Source organism: Haemorhous mexicanus, chromosome 6 (genome assembly GCF_027477595.1).
Source record: "Haemorhous mexicanus isolate bHaeMex1 chromosome 6, bHaeMex1.pri, whole genome shotgun sequence".
NCBI lineage: Eukaryota > Metazoa > Chordata > Aves > Passeriformes > Fringillidae > Haemorhous > Haemorhous mexicanus.
The window spans coordinates 17,512,083-17,525,740 of NC_082346.1; the positions used below are offsets into that span (position 1 = coordinate 17,512,083).

At 37.7% G+C, this 13,658-nt stretch overlaps 1 protein-coding gene across 3 annotated transcripts in view; it reads left to right on the top strand.

The window, feature by feature from the left end:
- Positions 1-13,658, top strand: part of CARS1 (cysteinyl-tRNA synthetase 1) — a 33,404-nt gene that overhangs the window by 14,019 nt on the left and 5,727 nt on the right. For all 3 annotated transcript variants that reach the window (XM_059849022.1, XM_059849020.1, XM_059849021.1), the window contains 9 exons: positions 1,083-1,195; positions 1,693-1,821; positions 2,030-2,159; positions 2,457-2,560; positions 3,574-3,671; positions 5,126-5,315; positions 5,847-5,915; positions 9,446-9,527; positions 13,433-13,513. In XM_059849022.1, the coding sequence (XP_059705005.1) occupies positions 1,083-1,195; positions 1,693-1,821; positions 2,030-2,159; positions 2,457-2,560; positions 3,574-3,671; positions 5,126-5,315; positions 5,847-5,915; positions 9,446-9,527; positions 13,433-13,513 (996 nt within the window). The remainder of the gene's footprint in view (positions 1-1,082; positions 1,196-1,692; positions 1,822-2,029; positions 2,160-2,456; positions 2,561-3,573; positions 3,672-5,125; positions 5,316-5,846; positions 5,916-9,445; positions 9,528-13,432; positions 13,514-13,658) is intronic.

The following is a 13,658-nucleotide window of genomic DNA, read 5'->3' on the forward strand; positions in this document are numbered from 1 at the left end:
TTTGGATCAGTCACAGTCAGAGCTTAATGATTACCTGCTGCACTCCCTTTACCAATTTCTTTGCCAATGTTTTGTAGCTTGAGCCAGTACTTTCCTGAAAGTTTGTAATTGGAAATTACCAAGAAATGGTATTAATCTAGGATGGTTTAGGGTTACTTTTTATTTATTTGTGAGGGTTTTTTTGGTCAGAATTGTGAATAACTCAGTCATTTGGCCATAGCCCAGTTATTTGCCCGTTCGTCTGGCTCGGAGTAGGAGCAAAGACTTGAACCTGGATCTTCCACATGCCAGGCACAAGTTTTCCGTATCAGGCTGGGGTTATTTCATGACAAATATTTGGGTTCCTCTTTCCTATTGAGAGCTCTAACTTTGTTGTGTTGAACCAAATCCAAATATAGATTATTTTGAATAGAGCTGTAGTAGAGGATTAACTTAAAATGCTCAGAAAATGGGACTCATTAGTTATCTGCTCTTAAAGTTGTATAATTTTAGCAAATCATGCAGAAAGTCTACATAAAGAATATTAAAAGGTTTTAATACAACACTCATACCAGGTGAAATCAGAACACTCATAGAGCAATAGGTAACAGAGGAGTCAATGTAGCTATTGAACAAATATCAACCATTCTGTGCAGCAGCTGAGATTAGGGAAGAAATACTCTATGATCACATTGTATGTGCAGATTAAGACAATCATAGTCTCAATTTAGATCAATCTAACTTTGGAATGAATTGAATCTGCAGTCTTATTTGTCTCTGAGTATGGGGTTTTTTCTTTCTGTATATCTTTTTTTATAACTGCAGTACTGGAGTTGTGCCTGGTAAGAGAATGTAGATGAATCTCATGTCAAAACTTAGAAACCAGTGCAGCTGATACTTGTCAGCCAAACATTAACCAAAATCCCAAAGGATTATCAAGGTTAATAATGAGGATTTGTGAGGGTTCAGAGATATGAGGGTTTGTGTTTTGGGGTTTTGTTGTTTTTGGCTTTTTTTAAGGTTATCTTTATGTGAGATACAGCAGTGCCAAATATCAGTAATGCTGGTATAAGATGTATACATTTACTTTTTCTATTTGAAAGGTGACCTGAGCATCTCAGCTGATCGCTTAAGTGAGAAGCGTTCTCCAAATGATTTTGCTTTATGGAAGTCCTCCAAGCCAGGAGAGCCCTCATGGGACTCTCCATGGGGAAAGGTAAGGAAGGACATTATAATCAGGGTTTGGATTTTCTTCACTTATTTAAGTAGCACAGTTACACAAGTTTTTTATCCTCACCTCATATTAGCACTGTATAAATTGTGGAGATTATGTATTCAGTCATAAGATTCTGTGGTTAATGTTCATTTAATAATCTACAAAGTGTATCAGTCTAATACGTTTTAAGCAGAAGTTTGCATGCAGGCTCAACATTTGTTGTTTGTCCTCTGTTAATGGACAAGCTTTATCTGCAGTAAATTCTGTTTCCTTTTTTTTCCTTGTGATCAAAGATATTAGTGTAGCTTTTAAAAGACCATTAAGCAAGATAGTCAGAACATTACAGGCTGGATTGCCAGGTTGGATCTTTGAATCAGTTTCCTTTTGTGAAGCTGAGATTGAGAATCTTTTTTACTCTTAGTAGCAGCATGAGGGAATGAGATGGGCAGGAGAGGAAGACGGTTACTAGTAACCAAGTAATGTCTTTTTGTTAACAGGGTCGGCCAGGTTGGCACATTGAATGTTCTGCCATGGGTGGATCTATTCTAGGAGAGTCGATGGACATTCATGGAGGAGGCTTTGATCTCCGATTTCCTCACCATGACAATGAACTGGCCCAGTCTGAGGTGAATGAACTGACCTTCCTGCAGTGATAGAGCAACATGCTTTGCTTTGACTGCAACTTACACAAATCCATGATTCAGGTTTTTCAACTTGATGTGTGTTTTGTGCAAACACAAGTTTTGATTCTCAGGATTTTATTCTCTTAAGTTTTTCTGCTTCATATGTAGGTAAACAGTGTTGGGTCTTTAGGTTTTGGTTTTTTTCCTGCAGGCGTATTTTGAAAATGATCACTGGGTTCGGTATTTTCTGCATACCGGTCACTTAACAATTGCTGGCTGTAAAATGTCCAAGTCTTTGAAGAATTTCATTACCATAAAAGATGCACTGAAGAAACACACAGGTAAAAATTATTTTGGAATGGGAATGTTTTTGATGTACTTTGAGGGGTGACTGTGATAATTTTTTTATTCAGGGTATCTTCAGGTGTCTTTCTTCTTTGATAACTTTAGAACGGCTGCCTTGTTCTTCTCATCCTTGTTGGTTTTTATCAGTGTGGATGATGGTGGTTTTGCTTTTTTGGTAGATGTAGTAATAGTAAGAAATTTAAAGATTATGTTCTTAGCCACTGCAGTATTGGAGTCCATGAAAGTGTTTCAGCTTATAAAACCTTCCTTGTTTATTTTAAACCTCCTACTAGCACGGCAGTTACGGCTGGCTTTCCTCATGCACTCTTGGAAGGATACACTGGATTATTCAAGTAATACCATGGAGTCAGCTATTCAATATGAGAAGTTTATGAATGTAAGTAAGTTTTCCATTTCTTCTCCAGCTCTCTAATCTTTGTGTTGCCATGTATGTTTCAAGGAACAGAACTCCAAGGATATGTAGGCCATGTGCCCAGACTGGGTTTGCTTTCTGAATTTATCAGGTGGGATGGAACAGTGCTTATTTAGATACCATCAAACTCTCAAGTCCTGTAAATCCCACAGACTGCTATATTTCTCTGCAGCTGGGTGCTCTCTCCAAGTTTTGACATCTCTGAGCAGCTCGGCACTTACACACAAGATCAATTTCTCAGTTGCTTATAGAGCTCAGTCCAACAGAGACTCTCTAACATTTCTACCAGGTCAGGCTCTACACAAATGTAGCCAAAGGGGAAGAAGGAATATTGTTCCCACTTTGTCTCCTCACCACAAACATTGAGCCTTTGCCTCTATGCCTTGCAGGTGTGTGAGAGGTTAGGCACAGTTCCTGCCCCTTCTTAGTTTGGAGCCATAATTTAAACTCACATTTCCCACAAGGACATTCTACAGCAGTTTGAGATTGTTGATCTTGGTCTCTCTAGTTGAAGTTGTTCTGCTTTTTATGTAAAATGTTTGGTTTGTGCCACGGATTAGGTTAAAATTACTTTTTCTGAGCTGGATGCCCATTTAAAACAGATCCTTGGTATAAAGCCATTTTATTCTTCAGCTTCCATTGCTAGCAACACACTTTAAAATCTGCCCTAAGAACTGTTGCCTAAACATTTTTAAAAGGTTTTTTGTGTGAGCAGCTTGGTGTTAGAATATCATAGGGTATCATGTAGTAACAGAACAAGAGATAAAAATGAATTGCAGACTAGCTGTGATTGACAGAGTTATGTAAAATGATTTTAATTGGGTTTTATGGTCTTGACAAACATCATTATATCCTGGCTAAAACAGCATTGAACCCATAAAGTTTAGGAGTCTCATTAAGAAATAATGACCCCTTTCATAGTAAGCATTGGTTATGTGTCATTGAAACCAACTTCTAGCTATATTCTTCTTTTACAGGAATTTTTTTTGAATGTGAAGGATATTCTTCGAGCTCCCACTGATGTGACAGGCCAGTTTCAGAAATGGGAAAATCAAGAAGTAGAGCTAAACAAAAAGTGAGTGGAGCATTCCTACTTATCTCTGAATTGTGTTGCTTCACCTTTGATTCTTTTTTCCTTACAATATCACTTAAAATGTGAATAGTGATATGTCTGTAGCATTCCCATTTAATATCCCAATTCTTCACAAGCAATCATTTTAATCTTGGGACAGTTTTATGAAGAATAGATGAAATTGTTAATTTCCCTTTTGTTTATGTTAAGTACACTGGCATGCCTCATTGCCATGTTTGTGAAGGGAAAGAACTTACTTGTTAGATAGCTGTCTTTTTCTTCACTATGTGAAATCTTGTCTTCTCTCTGAGAAGTGACCAATAATTCATAGTGTCTACAAACTGGAAATATTATACTGGAAAAACAGTATTTTACATATTTCAAGGTATAGTAAGCTATCTGCAACAAACAGAAGTTAAATGACCTGACTAAAACCATCAAAGATCAGTGCCAGTGTTTGAAAATACGTTGTTGAGGCAGTGATACCAATTTTGCAGTCTTTAACTTTTATAACAAAATGTCATAATTACAAATTATTATTTGTAATGCAGACAGCTTCCTAAAGGGCTTCCTTTTTGTCTGAAATCTTACATGGCAGTGCTAAAATTGTTCCCTAGTTCAGTTCGCTGTTGTGGTCACTAATGTTACTATTGAAGGATTGAGTGCAGATGTTTCTGTGTAGTGATATGCTCTGAAAATTTTATCTTCAACTTGAGGTTGGTGAAGATAACCCCTTTATTTAAAAAGGTGGGTGATAATAAGTAATAGAGAGGTCAAAAGGAAGGGATAAAGAAGTGGGGGGAATAGAAGACATGCTTTGTAGATATTTGGATTTGTCTCCATTCTTCTACCACTTCTTTTTTCTTGAAAAAAGTACATTGTTTGAAACCATAAAACCCTTGTGTCATGAAATGGTACTTAATATGTTGTATTATTTATTATACCTACTAACATATCACTGACATGACAAAGGTTTGCATGAATTTATTCCTTTTATCTACTTATAATATTTTCATAACAATTTACTTTGTGTTAAGTTAACTTCCAAATTGATGTTCCTTGGAGAGATACTAAACAGAGAACCTGGCTGGTACACAGGGATAGGAGAGCAATACTGTAAAAAAAAAAAAAAAAGTAATAAGAAGATACTAAATAAGCTATTTATACTGCTTAAAAAAAAATTTGCATGAAAAGGCCTGTTGCTGAAAAATTTGTTTGATAGTTTGTTTGGATGGTTGTTGCAAATTAGATTTTCCAGCCTGCCTTTGTCCGTAGCAGTAAACCAGCAGCATCATAATGCCTTTTTTCTTGCTCATCTGTTTTTCTTTCAAATATAAACTACAACCAGCAAAAAGTTACCTTACTTTTAGGTCCCCTTACTCTTCTGCTAGGGACTCTTCAGAGTACATTGCAGGGTTTTTGGTATGAGTAGTTAAAAAGAATCTTTTTTGTCTCAGTTTTTATGAGAAGAAAGCAGCAATTCATGAAGCACTGTGTGACAATATTGACACCCGCTCAGTCTTAGAAGAAATGCGCTCGTTAGTCAGCCAGAGTAACTCCTATATTGCTGCAAAGAAATCCTCCAGACAGATGCCAAACCGACTTCTTTTAGAAAACGTCAGCTCCTATCTCACTCAAATGCTAAAGGTATGTAACAGCAAGGGGTAATGTTGCTATTGCACTGTGCAGTTAAAACTTGTATTTTCAAGTATGGAGGGATCTGTACAGTCTTTGTTTAAATCTTACAGGAAGCTAGACAGCTTCCACACCTCCCCCAGCCAAAACAACCCAAACTGCAGTGTGTGGTGCGGCAAGAACAATTCTGAGTTCTCCATATTGCATTGTTTTCAGCTAATGTTTTGTTGAACAGTGGGGACCCCCTAATACATTCAAGAGAAATTAGACAGTAGAAAAAATATGAAGTCAGGATGACAAATCTGACATGTTTAAAGCTAAATCTGAAAGCCAATGCTTTGTATGGTGTACGTATGTATCAATTACAGATCATCGTCAGAGCATCAATTTGTATGTATCAATTACAAATCAGAACATCATCTTAATAGAGTTGTGAATTCTGCGTTAAATGAGACGTATTCGAAAGCCCAGTATATGTGATTTTGCTTAGTTTTCACATACCTGTGAATTGATGTGTACAATCTTTTCTTTTTCCTTGACCAGATTTTTGGTGCCATAGAAAGTGATGATGCAATTGGTTTTCCTGTTGGAGGGACTAGTCAAAACATAAATGTAAGTGAAGGACAAAATACACTAAACAAAATTACTCTGTGTCCTTTGAGAGCTTAGGTTAAAGTGATGGCATTACTGATATGTAGCTGAATTGCATTCTTTTTGCTTTTACCTTTTGAATCTGATGTAATTAATTGGCTTAGGAAGCAGGATTTTTCTTTTACAAGAGCTGTGTTTTTTATAGGTTTGTTTGATTTAATGACAGACAAATTGTATAGCAACCAGAAGGGGAATTATCTTGTCTTCTGAATGATGAGTCTGTTTCCTAAACCACATGTGAACTACAGGCAGCACATGCTACAGTCTAAAGACTCATTACAAGTATTTGTATGCTAAGTAGTTTCAAAAATGTAATTATACTGATTAAACTTCTTTGTGGTACACCAGAAACCAGCCTGGAGGCAGCTGGAGTTTTATCCACATTTCAATCTTTTCTTCTGATCTCATTTGCAGCCACAGTTTTTATGTGGCTTTCAAAGGCTGTTTTGCTTTAGTCACCCAGCAGTTCTGGGTGCAGAATTTTTCTGAAAATACCTGAGAGGTACCAGATGAAAGTGCTGGTGGGCTCTGGAATACCTGGAACATTTTCTGGTGCAGGCAGGAGAAATAACTCCATGTGAAAGCTGTCAACACTTTGTTTGTGCCAAAATCTCTTGTGGACACATCAGTGCTGTTTTTCACATATTTTTCTGCATTAAAGGTGTGACCATGCACCTTTTTATTCCTCCTTAGAAGGAGTAAATGAAACATTTCTGGTGTAAAAAAAAAAGCTTAACTTCTTATTCATCAAAGGAATTGGCAAGCTTGCTTGTGGTTGGAAGAATAGGAATGAACACTCATCCCATAATTGCCCGTGTAAATACTTACATTTGTGTGCTGTGGAAATTTCCATTAATGATATAATAAGGAAGATGTTCTCTATTGCCTACAAAGCCTATCAGTAGTGATTTTTAAATTTAGCTCAGAATTTTTTTGAATTTCAGAAGAAAGGTAGAACTTAAACACTTACCTTTTTAGGGAAAATGAAAATTAAATTTGTATTTAACACTTCAGGCAGTGTTTCCAGTAGATATGCTTTATGGAAGGATTGGTGATAGCTTGAAGCTAAGTCCTTTCACTCTTTTAAAATAGCACCGCCAAGGGTGGTGGAATGAGAAGAATCTTGAGCAGAAAAAAAAAGTCCTGTGCTAACACTTGTTGTCCACAAAAATTGGATTTGTTACCCATATGCAACAAGCCAGTAATTACACCCTCAAGAGCAACGTTGATTATTTGTTTCAGAGTTGTGCAAGTCTGGGTGCTCGGTGGTATTCCACAAATCAAGCACACCAACTAGCAAAACCTTTTACTATTTCTGCATTTTAGCAAACAAAGCAACTTGTGTTCATTGGCTACAAGTTATGTAATTCTCTTATTAATTTGTATTCTATCCTCTCCTGGTTAATAATTTTCTTGCTTCCCACGCTAACTAGTCTGCATGCTCAGTCTTTCTGTTCTTTTGGGTTGTTGGCCCCTGAGTTGGTGTTTGAAATTACCTTTTACCCACTGGGGGCTGATTCAGCACAGTTGCTGAGTTGGCTTCATGAGTTTCTTCCTTATCTTGGGAGTTCTGCCAAGTGTCCTTGTGGCCTCTAAATTCTTTGTGGTGTTCTTTGTGTCCACTATCAGTGGTCCATCCTTCTGCCCAAGTTTTGTTAACTTCCCCTAAGGTCTGAGATCACTGTAGCATGTCTAGCCCTAAACCTTGATAAGGCAATTCTACCAATAAGTAGTTTGCTTTTCTAATGCCTGGGCATCACTTAGAACTTGCAGTTAGCTGCTGTCTGTTTCAGGGATTACATCTCCCTTCTTGTTGATTAGGCTTGAAAGGATACAAAAAACAAACATTAAACATCCTTTCTGAAGAAAGTTTTACACATTCCACATTTGTTGGTACAGTTGTCAGAAGAATCTTGTGCTAACATCTCTTACACTCAATAAGATTTTGTTTTTATCACCCAGATCATTACAAGTGTTAAGTATTACAATACAAAAATGCATAATATCACAAATATTTTGCTTGTTTTATTAAATATTGTACTGTATTTCAGTCCTCCATGCAAATTTTTATTTATCTTAGCACAAATTAAAGGAGGTGAACTTCCAAAGTTCAAAAACTTCTCTTTAATTAAAGAAGGCTGTGGGTCAGGCCAGTTGTTCCCTTGTTTAAATTAGAGTTGAAAGAACCAATTGAGTCAATATCTCCAAAAAAGGCATAATCCAATTCAAAAGTGCTAAAAGAAAAAGTAGCTTAATTACTATGGGTCAGTAATTTATTTGAGAATTGGATATAAGAGATTTGAGAGAACCTCATTTCCATAATATAATTTTCCAAGTGAATTCAGCATTTCTCTCATGTTAGTTGTTGTGGAAATAAAAATCTTTCATCTTGAAATGAGTGATAAAGTAGTGACAGTGCCTGCTTTCCCCATACCCCTTTATTTCCATGAAGAGGTATTTCCAGTGGGGGAGTGGAGATGTGACTGTTCCTCCCTTTCCAGTCTGTTTCTTGGGCCAGACTTGTCACCACTGGATCTGATTATGAAACTGATTGCAGTGTTCACATTTATAAAAGGTTTTAACAGAACTCCTTGGTTCTTTTCATAGGGGCACTTTTACATCATTACAGACTATCTTGTCCCTTAATTGCACAGAAATTTGTCATGGAGATTAAACAGACAGGAAAGATGTGTGGGAATTGTAGAGGAGACAAAAGTTGGTAATTTTTTTTCTCTTCCCCATCCTCCAAAGTAATTAAACTTTAAATTTAGGCTTTCCCCCAAGGGCCTGACTTTTCCTCTTGGGATTCCAGAGAAGTGTTGACAGACACTGATCTGTAGTTGTTTTTGTAGCCGATCTGTAGTTGTTTTTGTAGCTGTTCACTAACTGCTTGCTGCTGCTATTCACTGCCATTGAGACCAGACTTTTAGGACCTTTTCTCTGAGATTTAGTGTTTACTTACACCTGAAATAATTCAACAGTAATCTTTCCCCACTTTTTGTGGGAGAGGGAGTTGTATGAGGAATATAGAGAATTACATTGTCTATGCAATTAGCAAAGCTAAAATCTCAGGTACAGATCTAGGTTCTAATGAGAATTGGTTCTAATATGTGTTTGACATGGTATTATCTGCTAAGACAGCACATGAAGGAGCAAATTCATCTGAGGGCTGTTTTTATCTCTGCACTGCATTATAGTTAGCTGGATTGTGACATAACCCTGTGGAGGTGATGGATCTAACTGAAAGGAAGTGAAAAAGGAATGGAGAGGCTGAACTTGACAAGCTGATTTTATCTGCACAAAAGTAAAATTGACAGCTAATGCAAATTTTCATCTATCCTTTGACATCAATAGAGCAATGACAACTTTTATTGATACAGATCTGCCCTGAGGGTCAAGTTCCATCCAACAGCACATAAATATGAAGTGGGTAGGGACATGTCTTATATCTAAATGATGATGAGCTAACTGTGGAAATAATGATCCTCTAGATTGAGTCTACAGTGATGCCATACCTCCAAGTCCTTTCTGAGTTCAGAGAAGGAGTGCGACAGATCGCCAGAGAGAAGAAAGGTGAGTTCACTTTTTCCTGTACATGAGACTTTTCTGTACTTTCCTGTACTTTTTCCTGCACATCAGACTTGGAGGTCATAGGAACCAAACTGGGGAGAGGCTGGAGGTGTGGGTGTGAGGCAGCTGATAGTCTCTCCTTGCTTAGAGAGTAAAAGTAAGGCATCTTTAAATCAGAGCTCCTTTGAATTTTTGCATCTCTGCTGCCTGTCTCTTTAATCTGGGAATCTTTTTAGGCTGCTAGACTAATTTCCATATCCTGAAGAATCTAAAAGTTCTGGAATGATGAGGTATAGCTGCTGTTTTTCTAGGTTGGGGTGCTCCCTTCTTTCTAGGTAGGAAAGTACCCATGATCTCTTCCCTGGGGAGCTTGCATTTTCTTAAAAGTGTAGATTGCTACACAATAATAGTGTCTGCATTTAAGTGCAGACACTATCTGAGTGTCTGAACATCTCAGAGCCTGAGATGTTCACTATTATTTGTTAGCATAGTTGGAATTGTAGCTCCCCTGATGGTAATTGAGTGTTCTCCTTGGAGAATTCATCTGGGAGTTTGCTAGAAGTTTCAGGTGCCTTTTTTAATCCCTCTGAAAATCTTTGATCATGTTGTGTGTGTTGGCAGCAGAACTATAGAGTTAAAAAGGTTGTTCCATTAAGCATTCTTTGATTTTATTGATATTTCCTAATGGAGGAGCTCTTACTATTTTCTGCTGTTCCCTGTGGAATTTTGCATGTCTTTAACATGTGTTTTACTCTTGTTTTCCTAAAACTTTGACACTGGAATTTGTACTTGAAGGCAAAACAGGTCATTTTTTTATACATAAAACATACAAGTAACACATATATTACCCAGAAACATAAAATTACTTGTGGTGTCTGGTAACCTATTCAGCTGGAAAAGACTCTGGACTCTCATTCTGCTACTCTTTTGAGTTCTTCCAGAGCTGATAAGTTTCCATCAAAAGCACAAAACTGAATTTGCTAATGTAACTACTCTGTTATTATTGTCAAACTCTTATAAGCCTAATTGATGCTGAGTAACAGGCTTAGTAATAAGTTCCAATAGTAAATATTTTCTGTAACTTGAATTAATTTAAGAGGTTTGCGTGTTTGTGTGTATATCCTCAGCCAAAAATGTGAGCTTTAGTCTTTTGGTATTTAACATATTTCTTTTTATGAAGCTTTTTTTTCCCCTTGATTTATGATGGTTGAGCTAAATTGATCACTGCTTCTAGCAGTGGTAAGGTTTAAATATCACAGGGATCATTTTTAGAACACACTTGGCTCAAGTGCTTACTGGCACTTGAATTTCCTACTTGGAAGGCAGTGATTTTTTGCCTGAAATACACTGGACAGTGAGAATCAAACTGGATCTAGTGGCTGCTTGGTTGGGGTATGGAGCACTCAGCAATTTGACCAGGGAGGCACCTTTCTTTTAAACTATTTGATATATGGAAGCTGAGTGGTGGTTGGCAGGACCTGCACTGACATACTACAGATTTCTTTCCCTTTACCCATTAAATTCTTGCTTGCAGGAAGCATTAAATTACTGTAAAAGTTGTTCTGATTAGTGGCTTGGGATATAGCCTCTGTATGGCTGTAGGCAAAGGGAGTTTCCCCATCATAGCCTGTTGCTGGCAGGGTTGTGTTAGATACTATTTAAAACAATCAGTATTGCTTTAAGTATTCTCAGATGTTAAATAAAAAGCATGTGGCTCTGTAAAACCTGTAGAGTATTACAAATTTTCCCACCCATGCACTTTCAAAATGTATCTACAAAACATTTCACAGAATAGCCATTTTTAAAGCTTTGGTTTTTAGTAATAATCAAAATACATATACTCTGCAAAAATGTTACCATCATCCAGAATGGGTAGCATTCAAATGTGGACTTAATAATTCTCACAGTGCCCTCTGCACCTTCTGCCCTCTTCCAAATATGTTAGGAGTTGACCAGAGCTGGGACAAACTCTCTCATTGTAGCATTGCCTGCTCTTGTATTTTGCTGCCAGTCTTTACAATCCAGCGTTCTCTAGGTGCTTTTCAAGCTCCTCTTTTTCCTTCCCATCACAGTGTTCTGATTCACAGCATCTCAGCATCTGTTTCACATCTGATGCTCTTTGGCTTTTCTTTGGAAATTCACAGAAAATGTGAAGAGGTCTGGGGAATAGTCACAGGCCCAAGGAATGTCCATCTGCTGGGGTGTTGGTGGGCACTGGTGATAAGGCATTTGTCCCACTGGTTTCATGGTCACTGTGCTCAGTGAGAGCCTCCTTATGTCCTGAGGCAGCCCACAAACAACCCCCTACCCAGTCCTAAACATACTTGCTCTGGAGGTGCCACATGCAAAGAACAGGCACATCTCAGCCTTAAGAAGCATGGTGTTGACTCCTCTGCACGACAGGATTGATCAGAGCATGTGTCCTCTCAAAAATAATATGTTTCATTACACATTTCTCCTTGATGGAGAAATCTTCTTCTTCAGCTTTCAGTTATTCATGATTTTAGGTAAGTGAACATCTGTAACTGTGCAGATGCTGTTTTGCAGAATAAGCAGTAGGTGTTTCTGATACAGTCTTGATAGAGCCAACACCTTTTAGTATCAACAGCCAGTGAGGGAATCTGATCCCTGGTTTATCTTAATGGCTGATTTAGAGTTGCATCAAACATGACTGTGGTTCACTGTGTGTAACTGCTGTGGATCAGGAGAAACAACGACTCTGTTTACAGCAGACAGAGGAGGTTCTGTACACTGCTGTGGTTTCCTGTGCAAAGAGAGCCACAGAACACAGCCATGCACTGAAACAGGGTGTTCTTTCTTATGGTTTTAGGATAGTCAGTGCTGTTCACTTGCAGCTCTCTGAGAGCTGTGGAAGAGATGAAGGCTCAGGGATGGTACTTGTATCTACCAGAATGTGCAGTGTTAAGGAAGCTGCCTGGATGGAAACTTCCACTGCCTGAGATAATAACTTTGAGACCCTGAGTCCTTCTTGGGTTTAACCAGCTAAGAATTGCTGAAAGGGAAAACACCTGTTCATTATAAGCACATCTAACCCAAGTATCTGTCTTGTTATACTTGCTAAGTGTTCTTCCCAAATACCAGACTACCTATGAAAAATGCCACTGAATTCACAACAGCAGCATACTGGGTCTCTTTGATGAATTTAGGCCCTCTTAACTATTCTCCTGCTTCTCAACTGATACAATTTCTTATCCAAAAAATTATCTTGTATGAAGATTTGTATTCCCCTTAAAATAGCATCTATTTCAGCTAAATCTTAAGTTTTTAACTCTTTGCTGTCATCAAAGGCTCTTTGGTAAGTTTGCAAGGGGAAAAAAAATATTAGCCATGATGTCCTGGTCACCATGCAGAAAGCCAAACCAAAATTCTGTCTTCTGCTGTAAATAGATTGCTTGAAATAAAAAGAGGGTGTTGGGATTACAGTTCCTCTGACAAATCAACAAAATCATAGTCCTTCAAAGGGCACTGTTAGATTTAGCACAGGATATGTTAATTTGTGATTTTCTAAAATTAGGTTTTTAACCTTTCTTACTGCACATCCTGTAGCAACCATTAGGATCTTCCTGAGTCATATACCCTTCCACCATACCCTGGCAGAATTGTGGCATCATTTCTGAATTGCCTTGGATTTTCTTTCTGTTCCCCTTCAGGAGCAGTGAGGGTATCTTGGAAGACAATTAAGCTTTTCAAGTCCCTGCAAAGAAACATGCTGCTTCTCTGTGTGGCTGAAATTAGGCAGGACTTAGTTATCACTTTAAAAGAAAAGACCTTTCTCTCTCTGTGTGAGAGTAGCAATTTCTTAATTGAACTTAAGTAACTATGTAGCTGTACAAAACTATACTTAGGCCAAATCTTACTTCACTAAAAGTATTTTTCATGCTCTGTAGTAACTGAAGTGCTGCAGTTGAGTGATGCTCTTCGGGATGACATCCTGCCTGAACTTGGAGTTCGATTTGAAGATCATGAAGGTACCCAGTTATCTCTTGAAACTTTGTAGGAGCTGTTTTTATAATCCTGATGTTTTCCTGAGAAGTGGGAAAACAAATTTAGAATAATTCAGTAAACTCAAGTGTTGCAGAGCTATGGCATATCATATGTGCACCATATATATAA